At 58.1% G+C, this 18,370-nt stretch overlaps 1 protein-coding gene across 1 annotated transcript; it reads left to right on the top strand.

Moving 5' to 3' along the window:
* Positions 1-1,536: 1,536 nt before the first annotated feature.
* On the top strand, positions 1,537-11,194 carry LOC142000182 (uroplakin-3b-like). Its single transcript, XM_074974236.1, has 6 exons — positions 1,537-1,716; positions 4,351-4,500; positions 6,910-7,132; positions 9,525-9,601; positions 10,223-10,352; positions 10,727-11,194. The coding sequence occupies exons 1-6, from the start codon at positions 1,650-1,652 to the stop codon at positions 10,887-10,889; spliced, it is 810 nt and encodes a 269-aa protein (XP_074830337.1). The 5' UTR covers positions 1,537-1,649; the 3' UTR covers positions 10,890-11,194.
* Positions 11,195-18,370: the final 7,176 nt, after the last annotated feature.

The following is an 18,370-nucleotide window of genomic DNA, read 5'->3' as shown; positions in this document are numbered from 1 at the left end:
CCACCTGTCTCTAGGTAATAATCTCGATGCCGGAACTGGGGGCAGGGGCCCTCTCACTTTGCAGGAAGACAGCGTTCTGGAGTAGTTATTTCTGCGCTCTCTGGAATGGCAGGAATGCCATGTGAAAGCTGGGGGGAGGCGTATTTCCAGCCCCACAGGCCCAGAAGGGAGAGGGAGAAGATAGGAATTAGCATGTTGCCGAGGCATGCACAATACAGCTGTGTAGCTCATAAGGCAGCACGGTTCAGTGAGTAAAGGCACCACCTAGGCAGCAGGAAGCTCTGCTACTTGCTCACTGTGCGACCTTGGGCAAGTCACGGGGGCCGAAGTTTTCAAAAGTGGCCTCGAAATGTAGCTGCCTCCAATTTTGGGTCCCAGTGTGGGACACGTAGAGGGCCTGGCTTGCAGAGGTGCCCACTCAAAGCCACAAGGCTCAAATACTGAGCCACTCAGAATTAGAGCCCACTTTGGGAATGTCAGCTGTGTAGGGCACTGTGCCTCAGTTTCCCCATCTATAAAATGGGCATAATGCTGTTGCTCCATCTGTGTAAAACACTGTGAAATGCCTGACTGAAGAGCTCTCTCCATCCACTAATCACCCCGGTTCTGTTTATAATCAGAGGCCTAGGGCGTAACGCTCGGAGCTGGAGTTGAACCGGCCCCTGCGCGGGTCTGGGTCAATCCTCGCTAGAGATTAACCCAAATCGAACAGGCGGAAGCTGGAGTGGGTTCAGGACAGGTGGCCTGGCAGCCCAGACGTTGGACTGGGACTCAAGATATGCGCGTTCAAGGTCGAGCTCTGCCGCACATGGGCGCTGACGTTCACCCCCCCGCAATGGGCCAGGGGTTCAAAGAGCCCCACTCCCCTGCAGGCACCTAACGAGGGGGCAGATGTCGGAAAGATCTCAGCAGCCGATGGGCTGAAACTCTGGCCCGGGGTGGGTGCTGAGCCCCTCTGACCATGCTGGGCCTTCACCTCCCTGTGTTTCCATCAGTAATACTTTCCTACCGCCGAGGTCATTTAACGGGACGGGGGCTATGAAAACACAGCCGAACCCCCCTCAACGTCAGGGCTCTTAAGACCAGAAGGGGCCATTGTGATGCTCCTGCAGAGCAAAGGCCAGGGAAACTCGCCTAGGCATCCTTGCCTGGAGCTTGGCCTCTTGCCTTCCCTGTGCATGGGGTTCGGATCCAGGCCCCTGGAGAGTAACAATGGCACCCTGGGAGTCAGGCTGCCAGCTGAGGGCCAGGTGGAGCAAGGCAACGCGCACGGGGTCCAAGGAAACCCGGCCCCGGGGACGTTCATTCCACTCTTGCAAGCCTGACTGGGGAACGGCCTCTTGTCTTGGGCTCTCTCTACCCCGGCCATTTTCATGACCAGCCTTTGGGGCCCTGGAGCTTTGCTGAAGAACCAGCCTGACCTGTTTGCTATCTGGGCCTCGATCCCCCAGCAAGGAATGCGGGCGGCTGGGAGCTGGGGGGGCGGAGGGCACAGCAGAGACCCTGGGGGCAGGGACATAACTGGGGGGGGAGAGGGGAGATCTTTCCTCTCTGCCGTCCTCTTCACACTAGTGCAGAGGACAGAGAGCGAGGCACGGGGGCCCTCGCTGTCCTGCTCCAGGTCAGGCCAAGACACAGACAGAGAACCCATGCCGTCCACTGCTGCAATGGGGCTACTGCTGGTGCTGACTGGGATCGGCGCGGGCAGGGTCCTAGGTGAATCTTTTGACTATTACAGGGGATAGTGGTCTGGTGGTACTGCCTGCTGGGGAGGGGCAGAGCTATGGGGTGGGTGGGCAGAGAAGGGGAAGCGATGGGGTGGGTGGGGAGGGATGCTATGAAGTGAATGGGCAGAGAAGGGGAAGCTATGGGATGGATGAGTGGGGAGGGATGCTATGCAGTGGATGGGCAGGGAAGGGAGAGCGATGGGGTGGATGAAGGGAGAGGGAAGCTATGGGGCGGAAGGGTGGGGAGGGACGCTATGGGATGGATGGGTGGGGAGGGACGCTATGGGATGGTTGGGCAGGGAAGGGAGAGGGAAGCTATGGGGTGGAAGGGTGGGGAGGGACACTATGGGGTGGAGAGAGGAAGGGAGAAGCTGTGGGGTTGAAGGGTCTTGTCCCCTAAATACTTAGCAGAGGGAGAGAATCTGGGGGGACCTTTTCTTCCCCAGAAGGTCTTTGCCAGGGGGATCCACCCCCCGCGTATATTGGGAGCTGTTAAACCCCTGCTCAGGCTGGTGTTGGGAAGCAGTTTGGGGAGGCCCCTGGGAGGCCCCCTTGACCTCCAGGGCGTTTGGAGCGATCAGATATGGGGCGAGTTCATTAGCTCCCGTTTGGGGCAGTTACGCGCTGGGGAAGGCAGCCCCGGCTTCAGGATGGAGCTGGGCTGGCTTCCACCAGGGCTTTCCCTTGGCGAGAGGGAGCTGGGGCCTTGTCCCAGACTCGGTCCCTCAGCATAGCCTGGGCAGGAGGTGGGTCTCTATTGCTTGGATGGACATACAGAGCCCTGCACCTCGGGCATGTGGCTTCTGAGCCAGCCCATTGTGGGAACGACTGACAGTGGCTGCCTCGGATGGGTGGCGATTTGGTGCCTGCCTGCAGACTCGGGGCCAGTTCCCCGCTGCCCCGGTCACCAAATAGCCATGCTGGCTCGCCCTTTGTGGTCAACCTCAGCAGAGAGGCCATGGGGCCCATGATCCCAGAAGCTGGCGCTGCTCACCTCGTGCCAGAGCAGGTGAGCTCCGTGGGGCAGGGACAGTCCACGATCTGGGGTGCAGGCTGCCAGCCCAGCATGGAGGTCCTAGGCCCGGAGGCCGCAGAGTGATGAGTTCATCAGCAGGGACGGCGCTCCCGGCGAGGGTTTGTGTTTGCCCAGCAGGGCACAGTGACCCAGTGTTGCTGCATCGTGACGTGGCTGGATTCGACCTCACACTATGTCGGGGCGACACTGCCCCCCAGGGGCAGGCAGTCTGCTGCATCTGTACTGACGCCACACAGCGTCACCAGCTGCCGTGCCCATGGCCACAGGGACTCCTGTGCCTTGCAGGATGGCCGGGCGCCAGGACCCACCCTGTCCATTCAGCTCAGCAGCACGCCCAGCGGGCCCCCCAGTTCTCCCCAACACGGGCTGCTCTAATTTCATGTGGGTGGGGGGGAACTTTGCTCAGCTACACCAGTGTGAATCTGGCTTGACTCCGGATTCCCATGGCTCTAACGGACTGAGTTTAGCTGGTCTTCAGGAAGCTATTTCCAGTGGGGGGCATCCATCACCTTGGATGCTGAGGGCCAGATCCTCAGCTGGTGTAAATCAGGGTCGCTCCATGGATGTCAATGGAGCAATGCCCGTTTACCCCTGAGGATCAGGCCCCAAATGCCAATAGGGTCCATTTCAGTGAATCCGGCTTGTGATCAGAGGCCCGGGTTTGTGCCCAGAGGCACGAAGTCTTAGATCCCTCAGCATTAAGTAGGATAACGCTGGATCTTCTTGTGATCCGGAGCCACGTCCAATCCCTTTGTGACTCGTGCTAAGGGACACGCTAGGGTACTGGTCGTGCACGACTGAGCCTTTCTCATCTCGGTCACGGATTCAGGTCCGTTCCAGGTCAGCAGAGAACTCAGCTGCTAAGATCCAGCAGCCCGCTGGTGACCTGTGTGAAATGGGCACAACGACTGGCACCATTAGCGAGTGCCCCGGTGGGTGGTCTCTGCTCGGAGACCCCAGGCCAGCTTTGGTTCTGTTACACCGCTTCAAAGCGTTGGCGTATTTGGGTGGTTGTGTCCCAGGCATGGATCAAGGCCCCCATGCTGCTAGGAGCTGTACATACTTGCAACAAAGCGTTGGCCCCTGCCACAAAGAGGTGCCAGTCGGAGTGGGAGAGGAGAGACCAGGGGGTGCAGCAAACCAGGGGAACCCAGTGGAATCGAGCCCATCCTGGTCAGCAGGGTAAGCAGCTGTCACAGCTCACCGGCTGCCTACGCACTCATTTGAGTGGCGTTACTCCAGATTTACGCTCAGAATCTGGCTCAGAATGGTGGAATCTCCAACCTTAGAGGTTTTTAAGGTCAGGCTTGACAAAGCCCTGGCTGGGATGATTTAGTTGGGGATTGGTCCTGCTTTGAGCAGGGGGTTGGACTAGATGACCTCCTGAGGTCCCTTCCAACCCTGATCTTCTATGATTCTATGAATGCTCACTCTATGACCACAGCTGCCGTGGGCCCATCAGCCCGGTGACAATGCTGGGGAACACCTGCGTTCAGAGGGAAATGAGAAGCATTGGGTTCCCCGCCCCTCTCTCTGCTGGGCCCCATGTCCACCTCACTTTGTGTGTTCCCCTTTATGTTTCTCCAGAGACTGTCCCCTACACGCCCCAGATCACTGCCAAGTCGCTGGAAGGGAAGCTCACCGCTACCACCTTCACGCTGGACCAGCCCATCTGCATCTTCGATCAGTACGTGAATGGCACCGATGACATCTGGCTGGTCGTTGCCTTCACTAACGGTACGTGTGACTCCAGACCCCGCCAGGCACCTTGCCCTGTGCCTACAACAGCCTTTGCCAGCCCCAATATGGCACTGTCTGAGGAGGAAGTTCACAGCCGCCTCTATTCCCCTTCTGGCTTTTCCTTCCTCCCTCGCTTGAGAGATTGTAGGGCTGTGTGCCCTCTCTAAGGGGCACCAATTTGCAGCTACACTGGGTTACCCCCTGCCCTAGTAAAGGCAACGGGGTCAGAGCATGGCACTAGGAGGCCTGTGGTTTAGTCCTGGCTCTGCAACTGTCTCACTCTGTGGCCTTGAGCTAGTCACGGAGGCTCAAATTTTCAAAAGCAACCTCTGAACTTGGCTGCCTCAATTCCTTGAGGCCTGAGCTAGCGGGAAGCTAAATAAGATTCTCTGTCCAGGCCAGATTCAGGCAGCATGGAAAGCGGCCATCCAAATGAGCTGCACTGTGCCCAGCCAAGCAGAAGAGGAGCCCGAGGACACCAAAATGTAAACGAGTTCAGAGAAATATGTGTTTGCATGACATTTTAGGCTGGGCTCTAGAGATTCCTAGGAATGTGGGGTTTGCCACACCGGATCAGGCCGCCCCCGGCCCTTCAGGTTTGGTATCTTGCCTTCAGCTGCGGCTTCAGGAGAACACCTGCTCCCTCATGCACCTAGCCAATTGCACAATGCTGTGAATGGAGCAGAAATACCCCTGCAGCCCTCACCTTACGCCCTGGAGCGTGACTTTGGATCGCTCATATCTGAGCATGGGGATCGCTTTACCCAGCCCTTTGACAAAATCCTGCCACAGATCGAGAAGCTAACGACTTGCCATGGCTCCTAGGGGAGCAAGAATCCTCTGGATTCCTAACCCAGCCAGCCTGGCAGTGATCTCACGTTCATTACCCACTGCCCCATTTCCACGGAGGGCTTAGCTGTGCTGGCTCTCTGGAAAAACCGCTGCCCCTGTGCCAACGCAGCCCCCAGTGTAGATGCAGCTAGGCTGACGGAAGAGTGCTCTGCAATGTAGACAGTCTTGCGGCCCCCGCTCCATTCCCCAGCACTGGGAAATCACAAACATCCTGGGCATTTCAGCCCAGCCGCGTGTCTCGCTCCCACCGATCTGCAGCTTTCGCCCGTGCGCCATGCCCGCGGCGAAGCACCGCCCTCTGTCCCGGCGTGGCAGCACCCTCGCTGGGACCCGCAGGCTTTGGGCACAAGGGTGTTGCAGCCCACGGCCTGGCGATGCGCCATCCACGGGCCACTCTCGCGATTTTGCTTCCTTGTGTGCACAGGGCAGAATTATTGCCTCACAGCGGGAGAACGCCCACCCGTGAGCCATCCCTCCTGCTTACGTTCACACGGGGACACGTACACTTAGGCCCTGCGGCGCTGTGACACGACAGCCAGTAATGCAGCAGCTGGGCTGAACACGGCCCCCCCCACCCACCGAGGAGGTGGGTCAGATGAAGGGAAGGTCTTCCCTGCAGAGTTAACTCAGGTGATCAGCCCCTGGATCTGAGCTCCTGGGCTAGCCTCACCCAGGTGTCAACAGCCCTGCCGCAAAGTAACTTCAGGGGGCCCGTCCCATGGTTCGTAGCGCAGCAGTGAGCTGAGCGGTGAATTGGGGAGAGCAGGTGTGTCCTCCTGGGCACACGGGGTGAATCGGGGGAAGGCAGCACAGTGATCAACACTGGCGTGGTTCAGCCGGTGTCCCCGCTGGAAAATGGACAGGTGGCTAGCCTGAGGGAAAGCCTCCCTTGGGTCTGAGCCTGTCCCCCCTACTGGGTCAGTTAGTCGGGTTGAAAATGCCACTCAGTTCGGGTGAAAGGGTTTGGTATGTGGACGGGAAGAGGGCTGGGGGCAGCCCATGAGTACAAGCCAGAGTTAACTCTGCAGTGAAGCCAGATCCCTGGTCAGGTCACAAGCCCTAACACTGCTCTAGCTAATGGAGATCCTATGTTGGCCTAAGGAGTAGCAGCTTGTGCTTTCAGGGCAGATCAACCCAAGCTCCATCCTTACTCACAGCCACAGGGGGAGGCTGAGTTTGCTCAAGCAATGACCTTAGCAGTCAGGGGTCTGCCCTGGAACAATCCCCATTCCGAACCTGTGCCTTTCTATACTTATGGGGTTTGGGGTGCAGGTTTTTCCAATGTATTTAGGAGCTTTTCTAGGCTCCCTATCTCCACAGCATCTGTGCCACTCAGCACCAATGGATTTTGCTTCCCAGCACATCTGTGATGTAAGGAAAGATTTACAGGTGGGGAAACTGAGGCACTGTGGGATTAAATGACTTGCTCAGGGTCAGCCTTGGAGTCAGTGGCAGAGCTGGGAATGGACCGACCATCTCCCAAGTCAAGTACCTTGACCACCAGCCCAGCCTTCCTGCCTAATCCGGGAACGCCCTCTTCTCTTTCATCCACAGCCACATCCCATTTCAAAAATCCAACCTCCAAGATCCAAATCCCTCCCTACCAGAAGCTATCGACCGCTCTCCATTACATGACGCTGAAGAATTCCATTGCCTTCTACCCATGTGCTGAAAACAGGGCCGCTAGCGTGCTCCGGGTTGGCAGTGACACCTCCTGCAAAGATGACCGCAGCCTGGAGTACTGCAACGGACCCCTGCCTCATCCTGGGCCTTACAGGTACGACAGTCTGAGCCCAGGCATCCCTGCAGGTAGGGGCCTCGCTGCCCTCTCCCTCACGCAGCGGAAATCAGGAGTAACTCCCAGGCAGACAGCGGACTCACGCGGATGGCGGCAGGAGGAGGCTCAGTCCCGTATAGTTAGAGATTAGAGGTTTATTATCACCTGTATTTGCAGTAGCCCCAAGGAACCACTGTCCTGAACCAGGGCCCCACTGTGCAAGGCGCTGTACAGACACAGCATAGACAGATGGTCCCTGTCCCAAAGAGATTCCTGATAACAAATTCAACCTCTTTAATATTAACTCCCCCTGTCCCTCCATTTCCACCCTCTCTGGCTTTCTGTTTCCTCGGATCCGTGCAGCACCCCTTGCAACCTTCGAAGCTTGCTCTTTCCCAGTCTAGAACTCACTCGCTCATAGAATCCAGCACATGCATTTGCTAAGGAGGCTCCCAGTTCTTTTTAACCCACTCTCTGCAGCTGGGTTGGCTGCGGTGCAAGGAAGTTTAAGGAGCCTGCTAGATCCTGGCTCCCGGATCACAGGGCTGAGTCTGCCACCTCTTTCCACTCCAGTCCCTCAGTTGCCTTTTGTAATTAACTGGCTCTTTAACGATGAGTGCCCCAGTGTGTTCATTTCTGCCGTCCTCGCAGACCTGATGCAAGAGTCACCTGCTCTTCCTCACCTGCTGCTCAGAAAACCAGTATTCCTTCTCTCTTCTCACTGTTCTTCCACTCTCTCTCTTTCTCCCCTTATTTCTGAAGCGTTACTCCCCAGGCTCTGTCTTAAGACACCAGCTAACTCCTGAGCACGGCAGGCAGAGTGGTTTGCAGATATCTAATCCCACATGGTGCTGGGGAAAGGGGCACCACCAGGGAAGCAACCAGAGAAGACCCCTGTGCTGGCTACCTGAGCGGAGAATTGGGTTAGATTCTGCCTTTAGTTTACATCCTTCCGGCCCGTTGACTTTAGCGGGGTTGTGCAGGTGTGTCTCAGGGCAGGATCTCACCCAGGAAATTTGCTGGCACCAGGGGGCTTTGCATTTTGGAGGTTTCTACATACGCAGAAAGATACAGAACAAACCTCTACATCAGAACTGCAGTTCCTCGGGCTGTCTGAGGACAGGTTACTTGCAGTATAACATTCAGCCACTAGATGTCTCCCTGTGCTCCATACACTTGCAGGCAGGGCGTGGTGCCTGGTAAACAAGGGTAACCATGCTGGAATTTGAGCTGCGTGGCAACCTGTTTGTGTCTCTAGTCAGTAGCTGTTTTCTTTAACAAATACCTCCTGCTTAAGGAGGACTTTGATTCCATAGACCGTGACTACGGTTAAGATTTTGTCACTGTTATTTTTAGTAAATGTCATGGCCAGTCACAGGCAATAAACAAAAATTCACTGGAGCCAGAAGGCAGGGAAGAGAGGGCTGGGGGCAGGGGGGTGGAAATGACAGCTGGACCCTGGGGGTAGGGGGCTAAGAGCCCGAGCCCCTCCCCAGGGGGCGGGGGGACTGACAGCCCAAGTCCCACCACCACTGGGGGACGGGTGCACAGCCCCAGCTCCACCCCCACTGCTGACAGCTGAAGTCATGGAGGTCTGGTAAAGTCACAGAATCTGTGACCTCCGTAACTAAATCGTATCCTTAACCATGATAGTCCGAGTGTCTCTCTTAGCATACACTGCTCCTGCCGACGACTGTCGTACCTAGGTCCTGATATACCAAAGTATAATACTGAACATCTGACATCTGCTTTGGGGGTCTTTAATCTAGCGGAGAAAGTAAGAATAAGATCCACTGTCTGGGGGCTGAGACTCAACAAATTCAGGAATAAGGCATAAGTTTTTAATAGTGAAGGTAATTAGCCACTGGACCAACCGACCTTGATACCCAGGGCAGTCTCCACCTCCTGAAGTCTCTAGGGCCAGAGCAGATGGCTTTCTAACAAGGACACTATGGGACAAGTGGGAATTATGGGCTCAACCCAGGCATGAGTGGGGGAGGTTCTGCAGGAGGTCCGGCTACATGATCAGAATGGGCCCTTCCAGCCTTGAATAACTAGGACTCGGGGTAAAGGTGATGGCAAGGAGAAAGAGCCAGATCCTCTACTGGTGTAATTCACCATAGCGCCATTGGATTCAGTAGAGCTGCAGCGAGATGTACCAGCAGAGGGTCCAAGAGATTGGTGTCTTGGGCCAGCTATCTGGATACAGCCTGTGGACAGACAGACCCGGTATTTGTCAATGACAAGCTGGGTCAGTTTTGCTCTCCAAGCATGATAGGTCTCGCTGGCTTTGCCGTTTGCAGCTGCATCCCTGATGCTCCAACGTGGGCTGGGCTGGAGCCCTGCCAAATTTCCCTGACCTTCTCTCTCCTTTTGTCGCCCCCTCTTTCAGAGTGAAATTCCTCATCCTGGATACCAATGGGTCCAAGGCAGAGACAAGATGGTCCCAACAAATTATGCTGAAGCAAGGTAACCCCTGGAAGAACAGGGAAGGGGCTTCTTGCATTGTAAGCATCTTGGGGGAGGGTTCTTGTCTCCTTTAAGCCCACTCTCAAGGCAGCAAACAGGGACTTGGGTTCCTGACTCACCCTCTGCACGCTTCCTGGGGCTTGTTAGACAGGATGGTACATACCAGCCAGAGCTGGCAGTTCCCAGGATGTCTCCTTGCAGGCTCCCTGTCCCTCCCTGCTCAGAGATACTCCTGAGTTGTCGTTAATTGGGCCCGCCTGGTCTAGTTGCCAGGGTGAGTCAGTAGAACAGCGTTGCACCTCCCTATAGGCCCCTACAGCCTGATACTCGGTCAGAAGCCTTGAGTGACCAGGCTACGTTACAACTCCCTCCTGGGAATTGGACACTGAGCTCCCGGGGCATCGCGCCACCCATACAAAACTGGGAGAGGGAAGTGACTGTCCGAGCAGCATTAAGGGAGCTGGCCCTAAACTATCCCAGCTTCCGCCATGCTCCCCGCCATTTCCTCTCCTCCCTTCCCTGCTGGATCCCTTCAGTCCCCACCACCCTCCCCGGTGCCTCCCAGCCCATCCCCTCCAGCTCCCTGCCCGCGGTGAAAGCTTCCCCGGCCGTGTGCCCCAGGTCGCAAGGCGCGCTCCATCGACACCTGGCCTGGGAGGCGCAGCGGTACCATGGTCGTCATCACTTCCATCCTCTCCAGCTTCATCGGCGTCCTGGTGATCTTGTTCCTCTGCATGGTCGCCTACGAGTGGTGAGTGCCGAAGCCCGGAGGGAAGCGCAGCCCGGTGCAGCCTTGAAGCAGAGACTGGCTCAACCGGGGGGGACAGGGACGGGAATCTGTGAGCCCAGGCTGGTGGGAACGCTCTAGATCTGCTTTCTTTGGGGAATGGCAAGTGAGCTGCCCTCCCCACCTGGCACTCACGCAGCACCGACCCTCTCTGCTCAGCACCCTGGGGTCAAAGGGCAGCAGCTCAGGTGGGGCTTGCAGCACTGTGCCCCCCCGCAGGGCGCCCCCCCCCAGCAGCCACTCGCCCTGGCGCTGCGGGAGGATTGGGTGCTGTGTCCGCGGAGCTGCCTGCGTGGTCCGTGGTGCTCACCAGCTGCCTGTTTGTGGCTTGTTTACAGCTTTAAGCTTTGGCGTCAAGAGGAGCCCGCGGTCCCGGAGGAGCCACGCGTCGGGTCCTTCAGAGAGAGGCAGTATGATACCCACCACATCCCTCCGTCGCAGGCTCCAGCCCAGCCCCACAGCGACGTGCCCCGGCCTCACTCGCCGGCCGCCTCCCCATAGGAGCCCAGAGCTTCCTGCAGGTCATCGTTCTGGGCTCAGCAGTCAGCCCACGGGCACCCCCAGAAGCCTCGCATCCCATTTGTACACCCCGTGCCCTCCCCATCACGCACCCTGCTGCACAGTGTCCCCTGTAAACCCCGGACCCCAGCGTCCCCATCACGCACCCTGCTGCACAGTGTCCCCTGTAAACCCCGGACCCCAGCGTCCCCATCACGCGCCCTGCTGCCTGGTGTCCCCTATATACCCTCGACCCCAGCATCCCCTATGCTCCCCAACCCCCAGCGTCCCCATCACGCACCCTGATGCCCGGCGTCCCCTATATACCCTGGGCCCCAGTGTCCCCTTTGCTCCCCAACCCCCAGCATCCCCATCACACGTCCTGCTGCCCAGTGTTCCCTCCGTGCCCCAAACCCCAACATCCCTGTCAGACGCCCCAGGCCCCAGCCTCCCACATGCTCACCCTGGTGCTCTAGGATCACCAGCTCTGGGAGAGGAGAGGCTCCATGCTCCCCATCTGGGGTATCTAGCCTGGCCTGACCGGCTGTGCTGCTTCCCACTTCCCTGGGACTGACTTTACAGGACACAGAGCAACAGCTGGGGAAGAAGGAGAGTAAACAAGCCACGTCCTCTGCTCCTGCCAGTCAAAGGGTCCTGTCTGTTAACTCCAATAGGCAGCTGCCTGGTGCATGGGGCTGGGCACTGGTGACACTCAGGGCACCTCGGTCGTTTGTTTCTCGCAGGCTTTATTCACCTCCTGGAACTGTTTATGAAGCCAGATTAACTGGAGGAGCTAGTGGCAGGCCAATCCCATGATGAGATCAGAGCTCCATTTACAGGACCGGAGGAATTAAAAAGCCCTTGAGAAACAAAGACTATCCCCCCCGGCTAATGGGTCCCATGCTTTGATCCTGTTTCTTTACCCCCAGTGTAGGGAATAGGACCCGTCTGTCCTATCAGCGGGAACGTGATGGAGGTGTTCCCGGCCCGCCAGCACTGCAGATGTGGCTCCAGGTTCACGTGGGTGCAGGGCCGGGCCCCGAGCCACGCTCCTCCTGAGCGCTGGGGACGTTTGGGCCTGGATCTAGAGCAGGGATCCTGTCAAAGAGAAGCAAATTCCAGCCAGGGGTGTAGCCGGCTGATTGGCACCTGAACACACAATGACCCCTCGGCACCCCGCCCTCCCCACCACCTGCCATTGACGCAGGAGCCTTGGGGCTAGAATGACGGCCCTGCCCTGGCCGGGCCCACGGGAGCATTGGCACACCTGTGCTTCAGTCCGCTGGGAGGCCGGAGCCCAGGGGTCTGCGCACAACGTCACGGCAGTGTGGCCTCAGGGCTCTTGAGTGGCCGGGAGGGAGGCGTCTCATCTTTCTGACGGCTGCAGCCCTGCAACAGAGCCAGCCCCGGGCCCCCTCGGCCAAGCAAGTGCTGAGGAAAGAGGTCAAGCCAACCCCCACCCGGCCTTCCCAGATCTCTGCCTGGAGTCTGAGAGTCCAGCCCCGTAGGGCCCCGGCCAGGCCCCAGGGGAGGAGCAGGGTCTCAACCCAACACCCATGGAAGTCACTGGGCTTGGAGCAGGCCCCCAGCTCAGCCGGCTGCCGGATGGAGCGGCCCCTCCAGGCGATGGAGCAGCCCAGCAGCAGTGCGGCGTTAGGTGCTTTCCCCTACGGCCCCTAGAACTTGTTTCAAGGACCAGGGCCCAATCCCTCTCCCTTCCCCTCCCCCAATGGAAGCCATCCTCAGGGACCAGCGGGCCGGCCGGTGTGAGAGGTTCAGCTTCTGTGGTTCTTGTATATACTGCTGGGGGAAGGTGGGTTTCCCTTTTCAACTCATCGGTGCCCGGCCAAGTAAACTGGAGTTTGCGTTTTTGAACCGCTGCCTCGCTGTCCTAACTTGGCGCCCTCGGCAGCGGTCGCAGTCCGGGGACTCCCAGCCCTTGGGCCACAGGAGGGAGCTGTACGACAGAACAGCTGACGGGACGCCACAGGCCCACAGAGGGTCCACGCAGCTCGCGTCCCAGCCTTGCCGGGCTTTGCTCACCAGCCCCACCATAGCCCCTCGGGCATGCCGGGCAGCACACCCTGCCATCTTGTGGCTGACCCGTGTAACTGCAAGTAAACGTATCACGATGCCTTGTCATGCTCTTGCATTTATGTGGTGCCTTTCATGCAAAGGGACGGTGCAGCGGGCGTTTACTGGGGCCCAGCGTGCCCAGGTACACGAGGACCGTGCCTGCTCTCCCTCAGCCACTGCCAGGCATGAAGTCCTGCCCCAATCTGCAAGGAAGGGAGTATTGTCGTGGACAGGAATGGGGCAGTGTGCCTTTTCGAGTGTCTGCTGGGGTGGAAGCAACCGGCCCCTAACACAGCAGCAGTGGGGGCGGGTGTCCCGAGGCCTTGTACGTTTGTAGCTAGTAGCTAGTTAGTAACGCACTGATCTGGGGACGTCTGGGCCCATGGAGTTTCCTCAAAATCATATACGTTCGAGGGAAATCGGTGTGGCCTAGCGGCTCGAGCACAGGTCTGGGCCTCAGCAGAGCTGGGTGCTCCTCCCTTGGGCAAAGCACTTTATCTTGGTTCCCCCCTCGGTACAACCGGGGTAACAGTGCTGCCCTCCCTCACAAAGTGCTTTCAGATCCGCTGCTGGCCAGAGCTGGATGGCATTAGTAGTGGTGTGGCAAGAGCAGCTGAGGGGTTTGTGGGGCTCTGGGCCAGAGTGAGGGCCCCACCCCTTCCACCTGCAGTCCCCGCCTCCCTGCCCAGCACTCCTGCTGGAGAGCGGGGTCGGGGCGCGGGGGCTTCCCCCGCTCCCCAGCAGGTGGATGGAGCGGGACAAGCCCCCATGCCCCAAACCTGCTCCCCGGCAGGAGCACTGGGTGGGTCGGGGTGCCCCAATTGGCTGGGCTAATCCGCCACTGGGCAAGAGCAATAACACATCAAGCGTCTCATCCACAGGAACTCAGTGTTAGTCAATGGCCTTTCCCCCGCAGGGCAGAGGGCATGGAACAGCAGCATGGCCCTTATAGCAATGCCTTCACCTCTGCTTTCCTCTTGGGCAATGTCCCTGAGCTTCTGAGCCTCTTGACTCTGCTGGTCAGGCCCTGGCACAAACACCTCCCCGTCCATTAAAACCATTAATGCTGGGGAGGGGCAGGAAGGCATGGGGCGGGGAAGGGGGAGATGAGATGGGAGTGGAGGAGAAGGAAGGGAATGTGAAAGGGGAGGGCAGAGGGGGAGACCAGCTCTGACATTGTGAGGGCCAGGTGGGGTTGCAGACGAGCGCTGCTGCAGATTAGAGAGAAGGAATTGTAATCGTGCCAGGTGCGCCCCAGAGAGCAGCAGGAGGATGGGGAGCGGGTGGCGGGGGGAGCGGCAGCTCAGCAGGATTCTGTGCAGCACATCGGGGCGGGAGAGGAGCTCTCGGAAAAGAACAATCCTGCCGGCTGCCGCCTGGGGCAGCCCATGGGGCGGTCGGGGAGTGGCACGCGGCAAGAGCACGGGACAGAGCGGGAGACAGCAGTGGGCAGAGCATGGGGACTGGAGGGCAGGAGACGGGGGGTCATGGCTCCCTCTGGCCCTTCCCCTCTGTTTTCCCATTAGTAAACCAGGTCAGTGACCCCGGCCTCATGCGAGCAGTAACTTCTGTTTTCTTCCTGAGCTGCAGAAACCGGGGAGGGGGCTGCCCATCCTGTGAGCAGAGGCTCCCTGGGGCTGGGGCATCGCTCCCTGGGCCTGGGTTGTGATCACGTCACGAGTGGGGCTTACCCGGGCTCGGAGAAATTCTTCAGCTTCTTACACACACAGCCATGCACAGACACACACACACACACAATGCATGGACACACTCACACCCGTACGCACATCAAACCCATGCACATACACACATTCGCATCTGGCCTGTAGCCCTAAACAGCAATCCTCTAATAAACCCAGCTATCCTGGGCCAGCAGCCCCCATATTGACCCTACGCCCCCTCTCTCCCTCCCTCCCCGAGTGTATATCTCTAGTTGCTTTCTGCTCTTTCGACCGTTAGTCGGTGACCAGTTACTCAGCTCTGAGGACTAAGCAACCAGGTGCACCGTGCCACTAGCCACATGGGTAGGCCGGAGCAGAATTCAATCTGCATTTCTTTATCAAGTCAGCTGATAAGCTCAATGTTTATTTTCAAGCATTTTTTTCAACATTGATCGATTCAAATTTTCCCAGTTGCAGAAAATTAGGGGACAGGGATCAGACAACAGGGAGCGTGGTCCAGACAATAATTATTTAATGGCTGTAGCCGCTGAGATGCTAAAGCTTTTATAACCCTTAAAACACAAAAAGAAAAGGAGGACTTGTGGCACCTTAGAGACTAACAAATTTGTTTGAGCATAAGCTTTCGTGAGCTACAGCTCACTTCATCGGATGCACTGGTCAGCATCACTTGTGGAAAGAGACAACGTCAACGGCCTTAACCCAAGCTCCAAGAAGGTCTCCAGCAGCGGGTGTCTTACTGGGCCTGGCTGTACGTTTCCATTAGTAGCACCGGAAACCTTTTCTCCTCCGTTTGCGTGTGCGCCTGCGGCAAAATCGACGTTGACCAATACAAACCTGATCCTTGCCAGGGCCGGATAACTGCTCCAGTCCTGTGAGCCCAGGGGGAGGTGCTGCTTCCCCCCACCCCTAGCCTGGAGTGTAGCAGAGATGGGAGCAGCCACAGGGCTCCCCTCCCAGGGGTGGGAGAGCAGGGTCCAGTGCTGTTACATGCCGGCGCCTAAGTAGCCCTGCCCCACCATGGTATGACAGCAGATGAGTCAGGCCCTGTTGGAGCGGCCCAGCCCACTGCGGACAGGTGCACTCGTGGTCAGGTGTGTCCCTCACCCCTCCAGCACTGTGCGGGTTCGCCAGGGGCTGGGAAGGGAGACGCCTGTCAGCTTTGCTCACGCGCTCAGTGACCCGAGCAGGGGAATGCACAGGGAGGGAGGCAACGACCACACCCACCTTGTCTCATTGAGTTCAGTGCTAATGCCTTTTACTGGATCAGCTTCTGCGGGTGAGAGGGACCAGCTGTGGCACTTACACTGAGCTCTTCTTCACGGCCACCCTGAGCTAAAGGCAGGGGCTGCTCATATGAGCGGGGATGGTCACAGGCTCAGATCCCCTGTGGCTGAAGCACCGAGCGGGACCCCAACACACACTCAGCAGTGGGTCACGCAAGCACTGGGAGCGCGGGTGGAGCGTTTGACAAAGTGGGAATGTTTTCTTTGAATACTGTGTGGGTGCCTCAGTTTCCCCTGTGCCTTTCTTAAGTATCTAGGGGCTGGGATAAGGGGGCGTGATTGTTGCAGAGCAGAGGGCCAATGTGAAGCTGCCTGCACAGAGAATGGCCGACACCCTGTCTCCTGGCAACTGATGGCCTGGGCCCCTCCCCTGCAAGGTGCGAGCTGAAGGTGTTGGAGAGCAAAGAGATCAGGTGGCCCCCAGCCCGGGAAAGGGACAAAGGCTGGAGAAGGAGCCAGGGGGTATGGCTGGGGGGAGACTGCTGGAGGGGGTCAATCTGAAGCTGGCTGGGGTAATGGAAGGAGGTCCAGATGTGGGTCTGGGCTCCCTACCCTCCCCTCCGCCCCCCAAGATGGACCTGACTGAGGGGTCCTGTTTCCTATATCTACAAGCTCTGTTTTGGACTGTGTTCCTGTCATCTAATACACCTTCTGTTTTACTGGCTGGCTGAAAGTCACGGTGAATTGCAGGAAGTGAGGGGGTACAGGGCCCTGACTCCCCCACACTCCGTGACAGAGCGTGAAGGGCCTTATTTCATCACAGCGATGACTGCTGGTTAATACCGGCATTCCTGTGGCTGAAAGCTGGTCCCAGGCTCGGGGACCTCCCCCATGTTTTCTGTACAGTCAGCGTATCGCTTCAGTCACGTGAACAGCGAGGGGATGCTCACCAGGACCTAGAAACCGTGCTGGGAATCTGACGTAAACAGGCTTTGGTACCAGATTCCCAGCTCGGCCAACGAGACCCTAGGAACTTCCTTCCTCCTGGTTAGCCGGAGGCACCTGGAGGAAAACGGTTCCTTACGCATGACCCAACGGGTCTGAAGCTTTGGGTGCAGATCTGGCCCGGCTCGTCTCTCACCCGGCCAGATCCTAAGCTCCAGTCCCTGCCACTTAGGAAAGGAGCACCCTAGCCATTAGCCGCCACCCTCGCCAGCCACAGGCTGGGCTGATCAGGCTTGTCAGTTACAGTCTTCTCCCCCCACAGGTGTCTGGCGCCCAGGGTTTGTTTACACACACACACACACACACACACACCCCCGCCTGCTGCAGAGTGGTGGGCCTGGCACAGATCCAGGCTGTTTTCTTCTGAATCCCTCCAACGCGGGCAGGGAGTTTTCTGACTCCGCTCCCAGTGAGGTCAATTACAAAGGATTGGACTGCAGAGGCTTATCACTGGGCCATCAGTTTGGCCCTCCACTATAGGGTGACCAGCCCCTTTAAGAGGTAATGGGTCCAGCCCCACCTGCCCCTCACTCAGCGCTCCTCCCCAGGTGGGGCACATCATCACAGCGAGGGCCTGTGGCTAAATCAGGCTCAGGCCGAGTGATGTAAAAGAAGCCTGCAGCAAGCTGGAGGGAGAGAGGGTGAGCAGACAGGGGGCTGCCTGGAGGGGAAGGAGAGAATTCAAAGGGGGGCCAGCTCAGAGATGCTGATCAAGGGCTGCAGCCTGCCTCTGAGAAGGAGGACCACACCCAGAGAGGCACATAGGCCCAGAGGGAGGGCTGTGGGACCCCTGACCCGAGAAGGGGGACCAGGCTGAGAGAGACACACAGGCCGGAAGGGAGGGTTGTGGGACCCCTGACCACATCCAGAGAGGCACGCAGTCCCAGAGGGAGGGCTGTGGGACCCGACCCGAGAAGAGGGATCATGCCCAGAGAGGCACATAGGCCCAGAGGGAGGGCTGCGGGACCCCTGAATTCAGGGGGAGTTCAAGGGGCTAAAGACGAATTGATCTATTTAGCAACTGAGGAATTCACAGGGGGAATCTCAGGTTAAAGCCGTCTGGCCTGGGAGTGGCTTCTTACAAGAACCAGACCAGGGGGAGCAGAGGGCAGCAGCTGTGCAGAAGGGGCGTCTGGAGGGAGCGTTGCCTGTCACAACTTCCAAGTGCCTTCAAGGCAGTGGGAACTGGGGGACTCGGCACCTTATCCTCAGGACGTACCGTATGTCCGTAGGAACAGGAGCCCTCTGCACTGAGAGCGCTCTGCCTGGGCCCTGCTGGGCAGCTGGGAGACCCCAGCATCTCTCTGAGCCTTAGGTGGAGACATCTCCAAAGGTCTTCCGACGTCCTGCCTCCGACAGTCACCAGCAGCAGCTGCTTCAGAGGGATGTGCAAGAAACCCTGCAACTACGGGGCAACCTGCCACCATCATGCACACAGTAGCCCCTCAATTCTGCTCGGCATTCAATGTAATAAGAGCAGAGGAATTAAGAGGTGCAG

The sequence above is a fragment of the Natator depressus genome, chromosome 17, assembly GCF_965152275.1.
Source record: "Natator depressus isolate rNatDep1 chromosome 17, rNatDep2.hap1, whole genome shotgun sequence".
NCBI lineage: Eukaryota > Metazoa > Chordata > Testudines > Cheloniidae > Natator > Natator depressus.
The sequence above is the reverse complement of the archived record's forward strand: the minus strand, read 5'-3'. Positions and strand labels throughout refer to the sequence as shown.